General features: G+C 39.2%; 1 protein-coding gene and 1 long non-coding RNA gene across 2 annotated transcripts in view; one reads left to right on the plus strand and one right to left on the minus strand.

Annotated features, from left to right (window-relative positions):
* PTCHD1 (patched domain containing 1) overlaps positions 1–3,626 on the minus strand; it is a 57,900-nt gene extending 54,274 nt beyond the window's left edge. Inside the window, exon 1 of the mRNA XM_043996300.1 lies at positions 3,128–3,626. Coding sequence (XP_043852235.1) covers positions 3,128–3,478 — 351 coding nt within the window. The 5' untranslated portion in view covers positions 3,479–3,626. The remainder of the gene's footprint in view (positions 1–3,127) is intronic.
* Positions 3,627–4,975: 1,349 nt separating this feature from the next.
* Positions 4,976–20,887, plus strand: part of LOC122745534 — a 372,633-nt gene continuing 356,721 nt past the window's right edge. Inside the window, exons 1-2 of the long non-coding RNA XR_006355472.1 lie at positions 4,976–5,149; positions 5,445–5,573. This is a non-coding gene — a long non-coding RNA (uncharacterized LOC122745534). The remainder of the gene's footprint in view (positions 5,150–5,444; positions 5,574–20,887) is intronic.

A 20,887-nucleotide genomic window follows, 5' to 3' on the forward strand; every position in this document is an offset into this window, starting at 1 on the left:
TATTCACTAGCAAACATTGAGAGCTTATATAGTGTATGCAAAACTGCTTTTCCTACAAAAAATTAAATTTAGCAGTCAGAAGAGTAGGTATATGAACATACTGAGAGAAGACATGCTATCATGAATACAACTTGGAAATAGCATATTTTATCACTTACTGCTTTGGGATATCTCAGTCTTACATTAGCCCTGGATGCCATCTTTAATCTGAAACAAATAGTTTTCTCTTTTTGAGTAGAAGTATAGCCCATGTAACTAACATTTCAAGTTATTTCATAAAGTTGGTGGAGTAGAAATATGACCCTACAGTGTATTGATTCACATTAGTCTTTGTTTAATTTTGAATCCAATCTTACCCACACAGGCAGGAACCACTTGCTATTTTGTATAGTGAGTACTCCACCTAGGCACTTCCTGAATAGTTATTATTGTTCCCACCATTATTAATTTTATGATTGTATTATCAAAATAAGAGTAACAGTAATAAGAATGATTGTTTCAACCCCAGTAATTTCTGGTAATGACGGAGCATATATTCTTGTTATAATGGCAAAAAGAAACAAATAGAAAAAGAAAGAAAGCTGCTAATTAAATTTCTCATCGTTCTATAAAGGTCCATTTCCTTGAAACTCCCTTACTCCCTATCCACTAAAAATGGGTATTATATGTGGAGATTTTTTTTAAAAAAGTGAACTATTCAAAAATCTAATGGGATTCCTCCTGATGTAATCCCTACATTTTACAAAGTGAATGAATTCTTTTTACATAGATTATCAGATAGCTTTCAGATAAAAATGACTTCTTGTCACTATCTGCCTCATTTTGATTTTAACCAGGCACCTAGACATAAAAAAAAAAAGCTTTGTACTCTTTGAAACAATCCCTGATTCAACCATACATCTACACATCAAGCAAACCAAAACCAAATCCAAATATTATTCTTTGAATCTGGTTTTTCTGCACCGAAAAGTTTAGCATTAAATCAGTTAAAAGAACTGAGACAAGTATTTGATGTGCTTATTGACTTCCCATTAACCTTGAGAGAAAATGTAGCTATGGTCAAACAAAAGAACATAGTGGTACAATGGTTAATGAGCAAAAAGGACTGATAAACCACTGAATCAATAAATACAAAGGGACATATCATTTGGTAGATTAAATCGGTCATCTATCAAAAGGTGAGGCAGCATTTCATCCTGACAAAACTCACTCAATTATAGCTCCCTGATAGCTCTGACAAATCCTTTGCCTAAGTTTTCTTAGAGAAATATTTGGAGCAGTGCTTTTGTGTTAAAAGATATATTTTTGTAAACTAGTAATAAAATCATATTAGTTTGGAAATAAAATGATGAGAACAAATATCACAAAATTAATGTAATTGCAGGCCCGTGGTGAGTGAATCTGTCTGTTCATAACAAATTTATATGCCATTCAAAAATATTATGACCTAAACAGAAGGAAGGTTTCTTCATTTCGGTGAGACTTATTTGGATTCCCCGCATTAGCTACTTACTGATTACTGATTGATAATGTCAACAAACAGAATGAGATAAGTAATATATTAGTGGAAAAATAAACCTACCTTCCCCTAGGGAATTAGTTACAGAGGAAAGGATAAAGAAGAACCTACTGAGCATTGATGGATTCTTTTTTGAATGAAAGGAATACCAGGAATCTATGTGGCTATAGTTAGACCTTAATCAGAGTCCTATATGTATGGCACATTCCAACCACTGTGTGTTGACTGACTTTACCCCCATACCCTTGAGTTTTCTCATAGAGAACATGCAGAATAGTAATGTAAATTATGGATTCCGACGGATCATCTGCATTTTCCCCCCTTTCATCTATCAAAATCTTTTAGCTCACTGTCCGTACTGTTACTACCCACTCATCTCCCCTTGAAAGATTCCCTAAAGTTATCACCATTAGCTTACTTGTCACAAGGAAGTCCTACATTTGATAGAAGGCATGTTTGGGTATTACACTTGGATCAGCCTCTTAAGTCCTTCAACTCTAGTGCCATTACCAGCTACAATCCCTCCTCTGCAACAGAACCTGATTCATCTATCCCCTCTATACCCTTTATGCCCCAACCCCTCCAAAGTGCACAAAACAATAGACTGAGTCCCTCTGCCTCCTTCCAACAGGTCTTGGCTCACTGGGGGAACTAGAGGTAAGAGAGACCACTTTGAAAGAGGAATGGACTTTACAATTTATGTTAACCATTTTCAGAAACCCAAAACATCTAGAGTTATCCATGTGGCAGGGGGCAGCACTTTGGCTTCCCTTACCCTCTAGTCTGACCGCTGAAAATCTTATGGTGGGGAGATTGATCTACTTAGATCTCCTCATGCAGTTTACACCGCCTACTTCAAACTCCTCATTACCCTCCCACATGGAACACATACAGAGCAGGCAGCATCTTCCAAAGCCTCCCCCATCAATACTTCTGAAATACAGGGAAGAAGAGAAAAGGTTGGGAGTAAGTTGTCAATATTACTGAACCTCCACCCCCATTATCTTTTAAGGGCTCAGAGACTTTTGTACACAAGTTACCAGCCTTCACAACGTATCTCCTCTTCTTCCCTAGTCAATCTTATTATTCTAAGGACCAAAACGCATCCCCGCCCCCTAAACAACAAAAACAAGCCGACCACAGTGCTGCTGTTGCCACCGTCGCCGCCCCAACTGTTGCAGGCACCAGGGGCGGCGGACTGGCATTTCTGTGCCACAAACACAGGACGCTCCACACTCAGGAAGGGGGAGCCCCAAGAAAGACACGCAGGCAAGGCAAAGCAAGGCAGGCGAACCCCTGGGTACCTTGGGCAGTCTCCAGTGGGAGTGTGGGGGGTGGGGGTGTGTGGAACCAAGCTTGGGCGTGTGCGTGTGTGTATGTGTATGTATATGTGTAAGGGAGATAGGGACAGGCATAGGGGTGTGTGTGTGTGTGTGTGTGTGTGTGTGTGTGTGTGTGTGTGTGTGTGTGTGTGTGTGTGTGTGTGTGCTTGTGCAACTGTGATGCTTGTAGTCCAGATGCACCCAGAAAGCCCGGTAAGAGCAGCAGTCACAGCAGGAGCAGCCCGCCTGCCTGACCTCCCGCGTCTGCTCCCCAAACCCGTTTTACCTTTAAGATCAGGTCTGTGTGGTGCTGGTCCAGCATGTTCTCCTGTTGGAAGGAGGTGATGATGACCCGGCCGTAGCGCCCGGGAGTCTGCAGGTCCGAGTAGAGCCGGTGCTTGGAGCGGTTCACCGGGAAGAGACTATTGACTAGATTCCTCTCGATCTTGGCCAGGCTGTGCTTGGGCGCCAGCAGGTGTTCCACGCTCTCCTCTATCTGGTAGCGGCTGAAGCTGGCCCCCAGGAGGATGGAGATGAGCACGGGGGCGGAGGCGAAGAAGACTGGGTGACTGGCAATGAAGTGGCCGAGCCGGGAGAAAGACGTCCTCAAGCCTCTGTGAAGAACCTGCCGCAGCATCCTAGTGCAGAGGGAGCGCAGGAGGAGGACAAGGCGCACGCACGGCTGTGGCTGTGGTTGTGGCGGTGGCGGTGGCTGTGGCGGTGGAGGTGGTGGCGGTGGCGGCGGCGGGGGTGATATCTGAAGCTCTCTCGGAGTCCGGTCACAACCATCGGGGAGTCCCGAGCAAAACCTCGGGAGAGTCCCCTCCGGGAGGAAACAGACCCTCCTCCCTCCCCCCCCTCCCCCCAGCCAGGCAAAAAAAATGCGACCCTCCCCCCACACACCCTTCCTGCCTCCGCACCCCCTACTCCACCCTATATCTCCTTCCCCCTCCCCCCCACCTCTTCCCAGCAAAAGGGGTTCGGGGTTGGGCGGTTGCTGCTGCTGCTGCTGCTGCAGCTGCTTCCTTCCCTTTCAGCGCTGTCGGGCCCTGGAGAAGTCCTCTCGGCGCCTCATGATCTAACTTACCAAACCCAAATGCCATCGAAGGGGGATGGAGACAGCGACAGCAGCAGCAGCAGCAACAGCAGCAGCAGCAGCAACAGCAACGGCAACGGCAACAGCAACAGCAGTAGCACCAGGGAGACGCTCGCAGGAGAGAACACGAGGGAGAGAGAATTCCAGGCTACACCCAGTCCCCTCCCCTTCCCTCTCCACTCCCCCTCCCCACAGCCCCGCCCCTCTCCACGCCAGCCTCTGTCAGCCCCGGCAAAGGGAGGCAGAAATAAATAAATAAATAAATAAATAAAATAAACAAAATAAATAAATAAATAAATAGAGGGACCTTGTTTTCAAAACAAAAAAAGTAGGAGTTGGATTTGGAGACCTCTGGTTTTCGGGAGAGCCGCGGAAGGCGAAGGGGGGAAAAAAGAGGAGAATGAGAAAGGGAGAGCAAGCTCTACCCCTCCACCTCCCCTCAGGTAGCAGTGAGAAAAGACATGATTGCAGAAAGGACGGGGGGGATGGGAAGGGGGCAAGAACCCCAAATGCAAAACAACCTTTCTAGCAAAAAATCCCCCAAAACAAAACAAAACAAAACAAAAAACAGGCAGTTCATGGAAGGCTAGGAAAGCTTGGAGGAGCAACTCCAGGGTCTGCCTGTTGTACGTCCAAAGGAGAGCTGGAAGTGCCTGTATGTGAAGCGTGAGATACCCTCGCACAGCCTGAGGAAGGGCTTCGACAGAGGAAAAGGGAAGATCTCTTCGGCCCCTCCCTCTCCTCAGGGGTCTTCCCCAGTGGCAGGTTGCAAGTCGCCAGATTCATAGCAAAGCACCCAGTTGGGGAAATCCAAAGCACACGTTTCCCCCTCTCTTCATCAGTAGCGCAGGGTGGAGGGGCAAGTTCTTCTTCTTTGGTTCCAGTTATTTCTTGGTCTTTTAACCTCCTCTACTACGCCATCCTCCACCCCCAGGAAAAACACCCTTCCTCCCCCGCACTGATCTTTCCCCCCCTCCCCAACTAAGAGTGATTGATGGCAATAAATTATCAGGCAGCAGCAGCCAGTGGAGCAGCGGGTCTTCCGAGCTTTCCGGAGTCCTGGGCTCGCTGCGGAGCCTTTTTCTGGCTGCGGGCAGTCCCGGATTTCAGTGACCTGTATGCCCAAGGGGACGTGGGGGAGACCCCCCTTGGCCAGTTTCGGAGCTGTGGAGGGGTCCACCCACCTGACTGACAGATAGGACGGGTAAGATGGTAAGTGACAAAGATGGCTAATCGCGGTAGTAAAGAAAAGAGAAAAGGAGCACCCCTCCTTTTTTCCCGACTCAGCGTCTGCTCTCCCTCAGATTCACTGTATACGGAGGGAGGGAGGGCACTTGGTCGTGACACTCAAGGCAGAAGCTCTGAGAAATAAAGAATTCTTGTTTTTGGAGGAAGGGGCTGCCAGAAAGCCTTAAGGGGGCACCGACTGCTCCAGAAAGTTTTATATATCTATATCCACATTTATGGCTGTTTTTTTCTTCTTCTCCCTCTCTTCCACCTCCCTCAGTTCACCTCAGCAGAAATCCCAGAGAAGACGCAAGACGAGTGCGGATCGCCCCCCGCAGGTCCTCACGCCTCAGACCAGATCAGCAGCGGAGGCGGCGACGGCAGTAGCTGAAGGAGCAGCAACACAGAGGTACAGTTTTATATATTTCATTGGTGCCTCAAACCCTTCACCCTAGTGTGTCAGCGCATAAACCTGAGCTCTGGAGTGAGCCCCCTAGCCCAAACAACGCCCGCAAAACAAGATTCAGCAGTAGCTGGGACTCAGAGATAGGCGATTTCCCCTCCCTTGGGAGCAGCAGCAGAGTGCTAAGGGCAGCCCCTTTTCCCAGGGTGGTCTGTCCCCCTCCTTCTCTTCCTTCTTCTCCCGTCCTTTCAACTGCTTGCTTCTCAGACTCTCCCGGGTCAGTGCTGTGCTCCGAGGAGACTGCTATCAAGGGGCGACGTCCCTTGAGTTTTCCCGACGTTACTGGGCATGGTCATCCATGTTAATTAGAGTTGAAGGAAGACTGAAGGAGATGGGGAGCAGAGGAAAGGGGTGGTTTGGAAGAGAAAAGAGACATGACAGAGAAATAGAGACAGAAGACACAAAGAGAGTGAAAGAGAGACTGAGATACACAGTACATAGAGAAGCAAAGATACATAGAACATGGGGCTGAAGGGGTAAACATGTGAAAATGAAGGCGGTGGGGGGAAGAAGTTATCAGAAAAGAAAAAAAACGTATCGGTGGTGGGGTCCTGGGAGGCAGCTCCTAATTCAGCCACCCCAGTGCCATGTTGCTGAATACTTCTGATTGAACTTGCGTACTTGCTTTTTGGAAGAGAGAAAGAGTGGGAGAGAAAAATTTTTACCGTTTCTTTTCTCTCTCTGTACTTTCTTCTCGGCTGACATTCTCCTCTTTTCCCTTTATTTATTATCCGTGGCAGCTGAGAAACACAATCCCCTGACTCTGTCCAGTCCACCCACTCCAGAGAAATTTCTTTTATCTATCCTCTTCTCTGTTCATCTATGATTTCCACCATTCATTGTTCACACACACACTCTATTCTCTCAGTTTCGGGGAAAACTACCTAAAAAGTTTGGGTCCCACAGCTTCCAGTCTTAGCCTCTCCAGATAAGTTCTACCTTTCCTCTACTTCTCTTTTCTCCAGAGAAACAATTAAAGGATGTCCCAAAAGTCTTTGTGCAGTTTTAAGCTTTAATAATACTTAGATTTTTTGAGACACAGTATAGGAAGGACAATATGTCATCTCAAAGTACTTTTATTGATGGAGCCTCTCTTTCATTTTTGTGTGCCTCCGCCTCCCCTTGACTTCAAGGCAGCTCTTTGCTGATTCATGATGCTTGTGACAGGGAAAGGGGTTTGTGTATTTTTTTTCCTTTACTTATGTCCCCTTGCAAAGGGAGGAGAGAGAGAGAGAGAGAAACCTTTCTGTTCTTGGTGTGTTTTCTAAGCTGCTTTAGGAAACCACCCACTTCAAGCAGCTGAGGAGCTAAAAAGAGAATGGAGATCCCCTGCATTACACAGAAGCAGATTGAAAGGGCAAAATGGAAAAGAAGGGGGAAAACAGAAAAGGAGCTTTTATGTTGTGTTGTGGTGTGTGTGTGTGTGTGTGTGTGTGTGTGTGTGTGTGTGTGTGTGTGTAAAAATGTGTATATCTGTATGAATGCAGGAGAGGTTGTAAGTGCTTCTTATTTGGGTAAATTGTTGAGGGCTTTTGTATGGACAAGAGAAGAAAGCATGAAGGCAGATGACTTTAGTTTTGCCAGAGCTTTTCAAAATTTGAGTTACTGTAATGCTAAAATCTTTAGACTTTAAAATCTGCCCCCTCCCATCCTCACAATCAAATTTTTGGTTCTTCTAAATCCTGGTTGTGAAATTGTATTCTTAGTCACACTCTTACAACACATAAAGGCCAATATTCATGGTGGACCCAATATTAGCAAAGGCTTTTCTAAAAGAAAGGGCCCTTCATTTATAAAAAGGCATTGACTTATCTTACATTCCCTTTATTATCCTTACTCTAGTAAAAAATGATCCTGAATACAAAGTTCCCAAGTAGATCTGTTAAGGCTGCAGCTTCCAGCTTTTATGGAGCAAGTCACCTCTTTTGCAAACATTTTTGCAAGGGTGATCTTTATTGCTATATAATCCCTATTTTAGGAAATCTCTGCAAATAATTTTTGATCTGTATTTATTTAAATTGAATTTATTATAATTTTCAACAAAATGATATTAAATATAGATAAAATTTTAAAATACAATAAAATAGCATTTGGAGTCATTGATAAAAATCCTTTAAAATTTCCACATTTATAACTTTTAGTCATTATAACATAGTAATTATTAATCTTTGGGCTAAGGAATGGAATTATGATTGGTATAGGAAATACCTTGGAGAAAGCTTTTTGCAAATGTGTCAACTCCAGACCAGAATTTAAGCCTATGTCTTTCTGATTTCAAGTCAGGGTAGTAACTCATGAGGACATTCTGCTTCTCAATAATCATGATGGTAGCATTACTACTGTGATTAATAGACTATTTTTTAGCTCATAGTTTCTGAAAATAGTAATATCTGTGAAATTGAAATTAAGATTATTTTTCAGCCACTAAAGGAAATTGATATTTTGTCATTATAAAAGCTATAGCCAATAACTTTTCCACACAAATAAGATACTTACAAAACATAGCAAAATTTATAGCTCTGAGACAAAAATAGAGACTTCTTTATGGAACCATAGCCAAAGTTAAGATTTTCATGTTTAAATATTTGTTTTGGTGTACTATCACAAGGTAAGTCTATTAAGTCTTTGGATGGACTAGGAGCAAATGTATCATATTTATCCATGGCAAATGGATTCCTTATTCATTTATAGTTAGAAATATCCAGATATTTAAAATAAAATAACAATGGCTTTTGTAAACTGATCAAGTGATTAATAAGCATCATTATTTTCTATTTCATTCACAGGGCAGGGGTTTTAAAATTTGACGAAGTATTTTGTAATTTTAAATATTCTGTGCTTAAGCTTTTAAAAAATTCAGTCACTTTATTTGTACTATTCAGTTCTTTCTAGAGTATCCAACAAATGTGTAAATTTAGAGAGGAATTTTTTGTTATAAATGAAGTTGCTTCATCTTTGATATCATCACTAAGAAAAATTTCTTCTTTTAGCTTAATTTATCATAAGAAAGCCAGCATTTCTTATAATATAGAAGTACTCTGCTTTGTGCCTATGTTATTCCACACTTTTGTGAAGAACTTTCATTTTAATGGACTTAAAATAAGTTAATCAACTTCTAACAACTTGAAAAACTATATGCAGCTTGTCATTCATGTTTCAACACATGTGATCATGCAATATGTCCAAACTCTATAAGGAGCCACATTTTAAACTAATGTTGGCAGATCTGAACTTTGTTCTGATATTGATTGAATTCCATCAATGCAGATTCCAACATAATTATTCCACTTAAAATAATTAAAAAATCCATTAATTATATCAAAAATGTCACTTGATGTGTCATTGCTATTGTTGTCCAGCACTGTCCAGCTCTCTCCACTGCACCACCTAGTGGCTATTGTAGCAAGGATTATGAGGTCTGGCAGCATCTCTTACAGGTTAGCCTTCAGTCCTTCAGCCTTGTTACCGTATTCATTATTGCCCTCATATTCATTACTATTATCCTCATTTCTAGGGTAATATAGAAGTATATTTGGATTTTAAAAAATTTTGTAATTATATCTACCTCATCACTCACCTAAATCTAGAGGCCTTATCCCACTTCATTAAATATTATTTAATAAACTGGAGAGACTTCTTTTCCCAATAATACTTATCTATCTTTCTCTGTGTCTGTTTCTGGCTCTCTCACTTACTTTATCTCCTCTTTCTATATGTGTGTATATCTATTTATTTATATATATTTGGGGGTGTATGGAGTATTCAGGAAGTCTAGCACCTATGGTATAAGGGCTTAATGAGCCCTTTTCAGGGCTCCTTTCACCCAACTCTCACCTGTGGGTCCAAGAAGTTGTAGCATTCACAATGGCCACACTCCAGTAAACCATCTTGGGAGATAGGCTAAACCAGGTTGAAGGTAACCGACAGACCTCAAACTCCTCAGTGAATTAGGGAGATGTCTACCCCAACCATGTGAAAATTTCCCCTGGTGGAATAGGCAGATGAAAACAAATTGTTCCAATGGCCATGAAGGCAGCCAAAGCAGGTTCTATGGACTGTTTAGAGCTTGGTCAGGCATTGAAGACAAAGATCATCCACTGCATCCTGGGTCATTGCCAGTAGTCTTCACTTTTGTCCTGCCGCTGGACTTTGATGATTCAGGAAGAGAGAGGCTGATGAGTATACCAATGTCTCACTTAATTCCAATTCAAGATGTCATACCATTATATCATTGATCCTCTTTGGAAACAGACAAACAACAGCAATATATAATCCAAATACAAATCTCCTATGGTTAATTCACTATTAAAGTTGCTGGTTACACAATTTATTAAAAAATCAATACATAATAACTGAGGCATAATTATAGTATTTTAGCTGTGAAAAAGATGTCAATCACCTCTCACCACAAGTCAAACTATGTATAACTCTTTACATCTGAAGACAAAAATCCACTATTCAATTCACTTAATATGCTGAGCAAAGTCTCTTCTCAAGAATTCTCTTCATCTTCCTCAAAAGATAAAGGTTAAAACAGTCACATCAAGAAAAGCCTCTATGTTCTCTTTCTCTCTGTCTTCTACAGTTTCTGTTTGTCATGACAATCTCTTTAACTTCTCTGAAGCCATCATTGTGACCAGTCTCCCCAACTGTCAATTAAAATGACCATTTCTATAATATTCCAATACCCTCTTGCCAATAATAGTAGCTTAAGTATAACCATTGTGGTAGAAACTTTTGAAAAAGGAGTTAAATTTCTCCCCATGATCAAAAACTTTCCAGTCCTCTGAAAATCAATCACGGGTATATAAAATCCATTTCAATGTTATATTAATATAATTAATATTACATATATGATATAATAATGCAAAGTACCACTTAATAAGCTACTTTAAATAAGGAGAAAAATAGAGCATGAACAAAATTAACAATAATATTTAAATAAAATTATACACAATGCAATATATAATAATACTAATGGTAAAATAGAACAATAATGAATGCAAATATCCCTGCATTTTCACATCAAAATGTACAAAACGCTACTGGATATAATTCATTAATAATAACATCTGGCTGCATCAGTAACTATTTCTATTGTTTCAAATTACTGTTGTAATTTCATTAAACTACTCAGAGTTTTAATAAGCTGGCTTTTTTGAGACATACTGACCTTTTTGTGTGTAGATAGACTTCAACTTATTGATAGTATGTGCTGCCTACCATTATCTCTAACCATCCCCTTTCTCTCTCCCCCCACCAAAAAAAAAATTCTTTATAAATCAAGTTTTAGATGGGCAAGGAATAGCCTCTGGATGAAGACTTTTTCTTTGAAGGGGGTTTCTCTTCAATTCTAGCCAAGTTTTTTTGTTTCTATACAGAGTATCTTCCTCATTTATTTCTACTGAGTACTTTCAATGTTGTCTTCCCCATTAGCCTTTAGAACAATTTTTTGGGGTTTGTGTGTGTGTGTATGTATTTTTGCGTGTGTTATCTGACTTTTGTTGTATCCTTAGTGTTTAGCACAGTGCCGGGCACCTAGTATGTATTAAATAACTACTTTTGGAAAGACTGACAGACACCAGAAACATTGATCTAGGACACATACATAGTTCAGTTATGATTGGTTGATAGTTTAATTACTTAACATTACTTCTTTCTTTTTCCTTAGGGCATCCAACTAACTCTTTTAGGTTATACATGGTTTCTATGAATTATTTTTTAGAATCTCTACTACTTCTCTTATTTTTTCTATACATTTGATAAGTTGCCTAGTCTCTTAACAGATTGAAAAGGGGGGCAGCTAGGTGGCACAGTGGATAGAGCACCAGCCCTGGAGTCAGGAGGACCCGAGTTCAAATGAGGCCTCAGACACTTGACACTTACTAGCTGTGTGACCCTGGGCAAGTCACTTAACCCCAACTGCCTCACTTAAAAAAAAACAGATTGAAAAGGAGTAGATTTCTATCTATCTACTAATTTGTAGTTTCCTTGAACCCCAAAGATTTTGAGAAAAAAACAACTGGCTATAGTCCTTGGTGATACACTTGGACACAAGAACTTTGTAGATTTATGTCAGAATTTGTCTGACCTGAGGCCATAGTTAAATGGTAAGCTTGCTTCAACTATCTTTAAACTGATAAATGTATTGATTATGAATAACTTTTCACCCTCCAAGACATCTTTTTCACCCTCCTAGACACCAAAACATAAGTAATTATATAGGCATGTTTCACACCTAAACATTAGTAAATATTATGTAAAATTTGATGCATCACTTCTTTTTAAAAATGTAAATAGTATTTTATTTTTTATAATTCCTTGTAAAGACAGTTTTCAATATTCATTTTTTTTTTGGTGAGGCAATTGGGGTTAAGTGAATTGCCCAGGGTCACACAGCTAGTAAATGTCAAGTGTCTGAGGTCAGATTTGAACTCAGGTCCTCCTGAATCCAGGGCCAGTGCTCTATCCACTGTGCCACCTAGCTGCCCCTCAACATTCATTTTTATAACATTTTGAGTTCCAGATTTTTCTCCCTCTGTCTCCACTCCCCCTTCCCCAAGATGGCAAGTAATCTGATACAGGTTATACATGTGCAATCATGTAAAACATTTCCACATTAATCATGTTGTGAAAGAAGAAATAGAATAAAAAAATGTGAAAATAGTATGTTTTGATCTGTATTCAGACCCCATCAGTTATTTCTTTGGATGTGATCAGCATTTTCCACCATGAGTCTTTTGGAATTGTCTTCGATTATTGTATTGCTGAGGAGAGCTGTCAGTCATAGCTGATCATTGCACAATGTTGCTGCTATTGTGTACAGTGTTCTGGTTCTGCTCACTTCACTCAGCATCAATTCATGTAAGTCTTTCCAAGTTTTTCTAAAATTCACCTGCTCATTATTTTTTATAGCATAATAGTATTCCATTATATTCTTATACCACAACTTGTTCAGCCATTTCCCCTCAATTTCTAATTCTTTGCCACCACAAAAATAGAGGCATCATTTCTGATGGAGCTGTTTGCATGACTCCACTCAGATTTTGTCTAGGCTTTAATGTTCCCAACATTTTCATCATTGTCTGTGGTTCTCCTTGAGGAGGGAAGAGTGTATGGTTTTTGTTTTCCTAATACCCTATGAAGCCAGCATTTCTTTAAGTAATTTTCTTTCAAAGTCTCTGACTTGCTCAGAATGATTACTGACAGGGAAATAATAGATTAAAAATATTTCTCCTATAATATTTCAGCAGCTATGAAAGTTTTATAGTTGAATATGCCTATGCATATCTGATTAAATTCTCAATCACTAATAAAATATGGCTTGTATTCTACCTCCTAGTGATAAAAATTCAAACAAGTGATAATGGTTTAATACCTTATACTCTACAAGTATATCATATAAGTTGGTAGTACTTTCTTTGAACTCAGTGAGCACAAGTTTTATACTTCTTAGTGAATCTGTAGTCACCTTAGGCCAATAAAAGCTTGAGCATCCTCTCTTGTTCCTTATGTCCAGTCATAATACAGAGCTTCATGGTCATAGCATCATGTGTTCTAGGTAGTACCAATTGCTTACTGGTGCTGTGTGTGAGAACACTGACAATCTTATATAATACAACCCCAACTTCTACCACAGGCTCAAAAGTAAGATACCTTCTGGGTATTGTAACTTGAGTCTTTTAGTATCAATGATTTCTTGTCTTGTATCATTTCTGCCAATCCTTCATCAACCATCTACTCTCTCTGTGAATCATCCACAGACAACTGTGGCAAAAAGGGTTGGTTTAATTAAACAATATTCACATATGTTGTTGGTGTGCTATCTGGTAGAAGTCCTGAGGTCTCAGCTACATTTCTATTTAATGGTGCCCTACTTTTGGGGCATATAGCTTTAATTACTTTCTTCAGTATTACTATAATTTTGTTATTATATTGACTTTAATACAGAGCATGAGAATCCACATTAGTTTTCCCTGGCTGTAGTATATACTGAATTCAAAATTGGCCAATGCTGCTACTTAGCTCTAGAAAATAGCATCTAATTTGGCAATAGGTAGAATATGTCAGTGGATTGTCAGCTTACACTTGAAATTTAGCTCCGTAAATACAGTCTTAGCATACTTCAAAGCTAAGAACTCCACGTTTTGTTCAGGATGACAAGTCTCACTGTCAGCAAGTCCTCATCTGGGAAAGACAAGGTTTCTTATGATGATCATTCTCTTGATACAATACTGTTTCTAATTCTTCCAAGTTAGCATCTGTTTGCAGAACAAAAAGCTTCTCTTGAACTGAATAAGCCAACACTGGAGCATGTGTGAAACAAATGATCACATTTTAAAAAGCTTGTTCATATTTGTCTGTATAGTACTCACTAAATAACTTCAAAAAGCATAGCATATATTCCCTGTCCTGTTTTTGATTCTTATCAATCATATATCCCTGAGTAAGATGTCTGTGGTTTAGAAATACAAGTATAAGAACTAAAAAAGTTCTTAAATATCATAGATTTTTGGGTTTTGCCACTTATGTAATACTTTTATTTTTTTTGGGGGGGTGTCAGTTCTCACTTCTTGCTGGGATACTATATGACCCACATATAGATGCTCTTGTAAAACTGGCACTTTTTAATCAGTAGTTTCAGACCAATCTTCTCTAGTCAACCTAAAACTCTCTCAAGTATCTCTTCACACTCTTCTACTATTTTTACAAAAACAATGCCATCTAGATACAACACTTTCAAACAATTAGTATCTTCAACCATTTTCTCCATCAATCCATATAGAAAGTTGCAAGTGCCCCCAAGATATTTCTGGACATATTCTCAAACTCAGACAATCCAACCAGGCAGATGAAAGCTATCTTCTCTTTGTATTTTTCTGCTGTAAGACTTTTAGGGGCACAGTGGTTAGATCACTGGGCCTGAAGTCAAAAAGACTTGAGTTTAAATATGGCCTTAGACACTTAACAGCAATCTAACCCTGGGCAGGTAATGTAACTCTCATTTGCCTCAGTTTCTTCATATGTAAAATGGGGATAATAATAGCACCTACCTCCCCAAGTTGTAGTGAGGATCAAATTAGATAATAATTATAAAGTGCTTAGCATAGTTACTGGAACATAATAAGTATTATATAAATGTTAGTTATTATTATTAATGTGTATTTTTATTACTAATGTTTAAATCCAACACTGAAAACCACTGGCTACTTAACATATAATCCAAAGCACGTTGAATTTTTGTTATTGTGTACCGGTCCACTTTAGTGTGTTTATTCAAGGTTAGATAGGCCTTACTTACACATTTGTATTTTCTCGTTTGTTTTTTTTTCTATCCCAAATATAGGTGAGGCATATGGGTTGCTAGAATTTTGTTATTGTTGTTGTTGAATCATTTTAGTTATGTCTAACTTTCTGTGACCACATCTGGGGTTTTCTCAGCAAAGATCCTGGAATGGTTTCTCGTTACCTTCTCTAATTCATTTTATAGATCAGGAACTTAGGCAATAAGGTTAAGTGGCTTGTCCAGGGGCACACAGCTAGTAAGGTCCTGAAGTCACATTTGAACTCAGGGCTTCCTGGCTACAGGCTTGATGGCTCTATACACTATACCACCTAGCTGCTAGAACTTATGATGATGCAATTAATCAATAGTTCTTTAAGGTGATTTTATCAGTGGGCTTTTGGCACCCATCCTAAAAGGTAACAAGATGTTATAAATGACTGATCCAACACAAGGAAGGGAATTAGAAAAGAAAAGGTTTAGTTAGCTTGTAAGACTAGTTGGCAAGGATATATGTTGATAGTAATGGTTCAATTTCTGTTTCTGGTTCAGTTCAGTTGAGTTCAGGTGAATTGAGTACCAAGAACTTCCCATCTCTCATTTTCTTCATGGACTTGATGTTTGAGTGGTGGCAAATGCAACCAGGTCTGAGACGACTGGACTCTATCTTACTGGGGGATTTTCATAGGATTGGGGGATGCCACGGATCATGGCACTATGATACTTGTTGCAAAAAAAAAATCCCCCCAGTTTTCTGCTTTCCTTTTAATTTTGGTTGCATTGGTTTTGTTTATGTAAAACTCTTAGACTATATTTCTTAAAATACTCTTTGACATTTCTTGATCTTTTGGCATTTTCTTATCCCTCTGATCAGACCTCCAACTCCAACTCTAGAAGCTCTTTGCTTATTTCTATATGCCTCTTGTGCTTATTTTTCTATCTCTTTGGGAATCAATCATAGCTTTTCACAGTCAACCCAATGCTTCTACACCTTCCCAGAGAAGGAAACTACTGGTATTTTTGGGGTATTGGGTTTTTCCTGCCTCCCTTTTCAAGAAGTCTGAGGTTGCACTAGGAAGGACAACCAGGCCCAGTTCAAGATTGGAAGTGAGTCTTTCTCTTTACCCCTGGATGATACTAGAATGGAGTCCTCTACACCTTTCTAATCCTACCCTCCTTTAAATACTCCAGCTAAAGTCCCAGCTCCTTAATGGAGCCTAACTGATTGCAAGAGGCTCTATCAATCTTTTTTTTTTCCCTTTGAAGTTTTATAATTCAGTATAGTCAGTAAAGTCCAGTTTTATACTTGTTTTCAGATAATTTTGTGTATGTTAATTATTATTTCCCCATCTGTACATAAAGTCTCTTAGGGCAAGGACTATTGTCTATATGACCTTTATATGCCACATATGGTATGGGTAGAACTTTGTACATCTTCAGAGCTTCTTCAATATTTAAAATATCCAATCTTTTGTTAGATAATCTTTGAAGATGCTATAGCCAAAACCTTTATTACCCTGAATCCTACCTAGTGATAATTCTTTCCTAATTTGGCTTTTCTGGTGTCTAGATGACAGCTCTACAATCCATCTTTGGGTATACACTTGAAGCTCTTTGTATTTGGTAGCATCTGTCACAGCTTGTGTTCCACCACATAAGGAAAAAAAAAAAGAAAAGCAAACAAGCACTTATTAAGTAACTACTATGTGCCAGCTACTGTCTCAAGTGCTTTATAAATATTTGATCCTCACAACAACCTTGGGAGGTAAGTGGTATTATTATCCACATTTTACAGTTGAGGAAACTGAAGCAAATAGAGTTTAAGTGATTTGCACAGAGCTAGTAAGTGTCTTGGGTTGGATTTGAGTTCAAGTCTTCTAAACTCCAGGCCCAGCATACCATTGAAAACCTAGGGGCACCTCTATACCACATAAGTAAATAGATTAAGACTTTTGGTGGTGTTTTAAATTGTATAAATATGAATTATTATCTAGCATGGTCCTATGCATATAGTAGATATGATCGCTTTATTATTATAATAATAGTGGTGCTGATGTTGCTCATGGTGGTGATGGTAGAATTCAGGTCTTCTGACTGAATACTGTGTTTGAGACATGACATATATAAATGTGCAAATGTTGCCATGTTAAAAAAAAATGATTTCAATGACTAGAGAAAAAAGGGAGGATGAATACATTAAAATCTCAGTAATTCCCTCATTTTAATTCTACTAATTCAGAAATTGTGGTAATTGAAATAGGGGTTGGGATAAAGGCTACCTTTACTCTCAGAGTTTACTTACCAAATTAAGAGAAAAAAAATTAAGGATATTAAGGACATTGTATGTATGCAAATAATGTTGTTAATTATAAATGAATCTTACTTATTCCTTAAAATAGGCTCAGTGGGACTTCAATTTAAAATCCCTTTGTAAGTAGTATTTTGAATTACTATATGTACTTGAATGCAATAAAGCTGTATTTTAAAATATATATTTCATAATTCAGGCTTTTTATAGATTCAAACTGACTTAAATTAGTGAGGTTTTCATGCTATTTATTTCTAGCACCAGGAATAGATGCATTGCCCAAATAGCCTTTCCAAATACTTTTATATAATTTAATTTAGAGGTATTCAACTCTTTTGTAAGACAGCTCAATTGAAAAATAAGTCATGGAAAAACTTTTATTTTTACTTTTGATTTTGCAAAAGATATCTACTGAGATAATAGAGCAAAAAAAGAAGTTACAAAGCATCCACCCCACAAACTTGGTTGTCCACTCTCCTTGAATACTATCTTGGTCCATGGTGATGTCACTGGGGAAAAGGTGGGGGTCCTCAGATATTCCTCTGTAACAAATTACACACTTACACACAGTCCAATTAGAATTAAAATGGTCCTTTATTTGATGCCAGAGAAAGTGACCAAGTGGGAAGTCAAAGACTTCACCCTAGGGCAAAGGTGGTTTAGAAACATCCTCCTCCCTGAACCCAAGGAAGATAAAAACTTTTTTGGAGGATAAATGAGGTGACTCCCTGAAAATGGAAAGTTCCTTTTTGGGGTTGGGTGGGGAATACTTGGATACTTTTCATATTCCTGAGAGTCAGGGGTTTTTGTTTATTTGTTTGTTGTTTTGTTTTTGTTTTTATTTTTGTTTTTGTTTTTTTGGAATGATGGTTCTGACCTCTGGGTCTCTATAGCCACACCTAAGTGACTTTCCTGCTGTAGAATTTTATCTACCCTCATTTGTGTGTCTGTTCTGATACCTAGTTGGCCAATATAAACTTTAATAGTCCCTTGATATGTCTATCCTGTTATCTGGTCATCTTTGGTTTTGCTTCTCACAGGAGAAACTTCTCCTGAGTTATTCTAAGACCCAGGTCAGTGAGAATGGGTTTAAACAAAAAGGAATTGCTATGAAGCATTTGTTCCACCAAGTTCACTTCCACATATGCATGGACATAAGATGAGTTGTCTCTCCTTGGCTGCCTTTTGCTTCGCTTTTTTGTATTTTTGGTGAGGCAATTGGGGTTAAGTGACTTGCCTCGGGTCACACAGCTAGTAAGTGTTAAGTGTCTGAGGCCGGGTTTGAACTCAGGTCCTCCTGACTCCAGGGCCAGTGCTTTGTCCACTGCACCACGTAGCTGCCCCCTTGGCTGCCTTTTATCTACAATTTTTCAGAGTCAGTCAGATCATTGGGGCTTTGCTCTTTACTGGGCTTGGTTGTCAGAAAAATCTAGAATGGACTCCAGATGTTACATCTTTGGTAGTTTGCTTTCCTGACCTTCTAAAACTTGTGAGGGCACAGCCTGGTCTGATAATCTTTCATTAAAAAGCAGGAAAGAACAAATACAAAGAGAAAAGGAATACAAGCCTATGTTTATGGGTCACATTTAAGCTTAGGTAGGGAGAGAATAAAGCCTAAGGACTTTCTACCCACCCAGAAGTTTACAGCATATTTTCCTCACTCAAATTAGCCATTCAGAAAAAGAAAACCAGACCACTTTCCTAATGTCCCAAAACATCAGGTTTAAATATGTACAAATTATTTATTTTTTTCTCTATGAAAGTCATTTGGTATAATAGGAAGCACTGTGGATTTGAATTGACTTGACCCGATTTTGAATCTTAGCTGTTCTTCCCTTTTTTTGTTCCCCAAAGGTAACCTTGGGTAAACCAAGCAAGGGCCAGATTAGAATACATGCTTTAAATCTATTTTCTCATGTACAAATGCAAAAGCTATAGCCCTAGGCCTTAGGCTTTGTTGTGTTACAATTAGCTTCCTGGGGTACCAGCTCTTCTTCTAGCATCATTCTGGGGGGGACTGTGACTTTAGCCCCAGGGACTTTGACCTTTTAATGCTTTCTAAATTTCTTGCATTACTGAATTCAAAATGAGTCTACTGGACTTTTCAGATCTGTTGCAGCCAAGTTCAAACCACTTATCCTTCAAGAACAGAGGCCCTGAATTTTGTTCTTTTCTAGAAATCTGTTCTTTATCTACCTATTCCAGAGAAAAGATCTATACATTCAGAAATAATATAGAAGCACAAGGTAATTAGACCTGCCTCTAAGCCTACTGTCTTAAAGTGACACCTAAGCCTTCTAATTTAATGCTGATCTTAAGTCTCTTATCCTAAGTCACTTTGAACCAGATGATTAAGAAAGAATTCTTATATGAAGTTTCCTCTAATACTGCAAAAAGATTTGAATTCAACTTAACTCACAGATCACTCTGAAATCCACAAAATAGAGTTCTTGTCACTACAGTGAGAAATGCTGGACTAAAGCCTAAAAGAACATCTTGTTTTATATCATTGTGCTTTAGTCAGTTGGTAAATCAATTAACATTTATTAAGTGCTTACTATGTGGTAAGGACTGTGATAAATATTGGAGGTATTAAGTAAGGTAAAAGACATTCCCTGTTCTTGAGGAGTTCACAATCAAATTGGGAGAGACAGCTTGCAAATAATTATGTATAAACAAGCTCAATCCAGGATAAATAAGAAATAATCAGCTGATGCACTAGAATTAAGAGGTATTGGGAAAGGCTTCTTGTAGAAAGTGGGATTTTATGTGGAATTTAAAGGAGGCCAGAGGAGCTGAGCAGTGAAAATGTCCCCAGCTTAGTAATGGAGTTTCTTGTTTGTGCAGCAGCAAAGAGAGTGACATCACCATGGTGGGAGAAAGAGGTTACAATGTATGAGGAGACTAGAAAGTTTGGGTCAGGGCAAGGCTATGAAGGGCTTTGAACACTAAATGGAGGATTTTGTAATTGATCCTGCTGGTGTTAGGGGGCCACAGGAATTGATTGAGTCGGAGGGGGTGTCATGGTCAGATTTGTACTTTATGAAGATGACTTTGGCAGCTGAGTAGAAGGCAGACAGGACTGAGAAGAGATTTGAAGCAGGGAGACTAACCAGCAAGCTATTGCAATAATTCAGCCATGAAGAGATGGAGGCCTGCATCAGGATGGTGACAGTGTCAGAGGAAAGGGGTATTGAGAGGTATTGCAAAGATGAAATAAACTAACCTTGACAACCAACATATTGGATTATAAGGGATAAGAGTTAGAGGAATAGAGGATGACATGTAGGTTTCAAGCCTGGGAGACCGAGAGGCTGGTGGTGCCCTCAACATTAACAGGGATATTTGGAAAGAAGAAGGATTGAGGAGGGAAAAGAAGGAGTTCGGTTTTGGATATGTAAAATTTAAGATGTCTACTAGACATCCAGTTCAAGATGTCTGAAAGGCAGATGGAGATGTGAGATTGAAAGTCAGCAGAGAGATTATGGAAGGGGAAGTGGATTTTAGAGTCATCAATGTAAAGATTATAATTAAATCCATGGGAGCTGATGTGACTACCAAGTGAAGTAGTCTGGCTTTCTAACTTCATCATTCAAATGAAAGTGCTTTCTGCAAAGTTACCAATTATCTCTTTATTGCCAAATACAATGTTTTTTTTTTCTTTTAATA

Source organism: Dromiciops gliroides, chromosome 3 (assembly GCF_019393635.1).
Source record: "Dromiciops gliroides isolate mDroGli1 chromosome 3, mDroGli1.pri, whole genome shotgun sequence".
NCBI classification, from domain to species: Eukaryota; Metazoa; Chordata; class Mammalia; order Microbiotheria; family Microbiotheriidae; genus Dromiciops; species Dromiciops gliroides.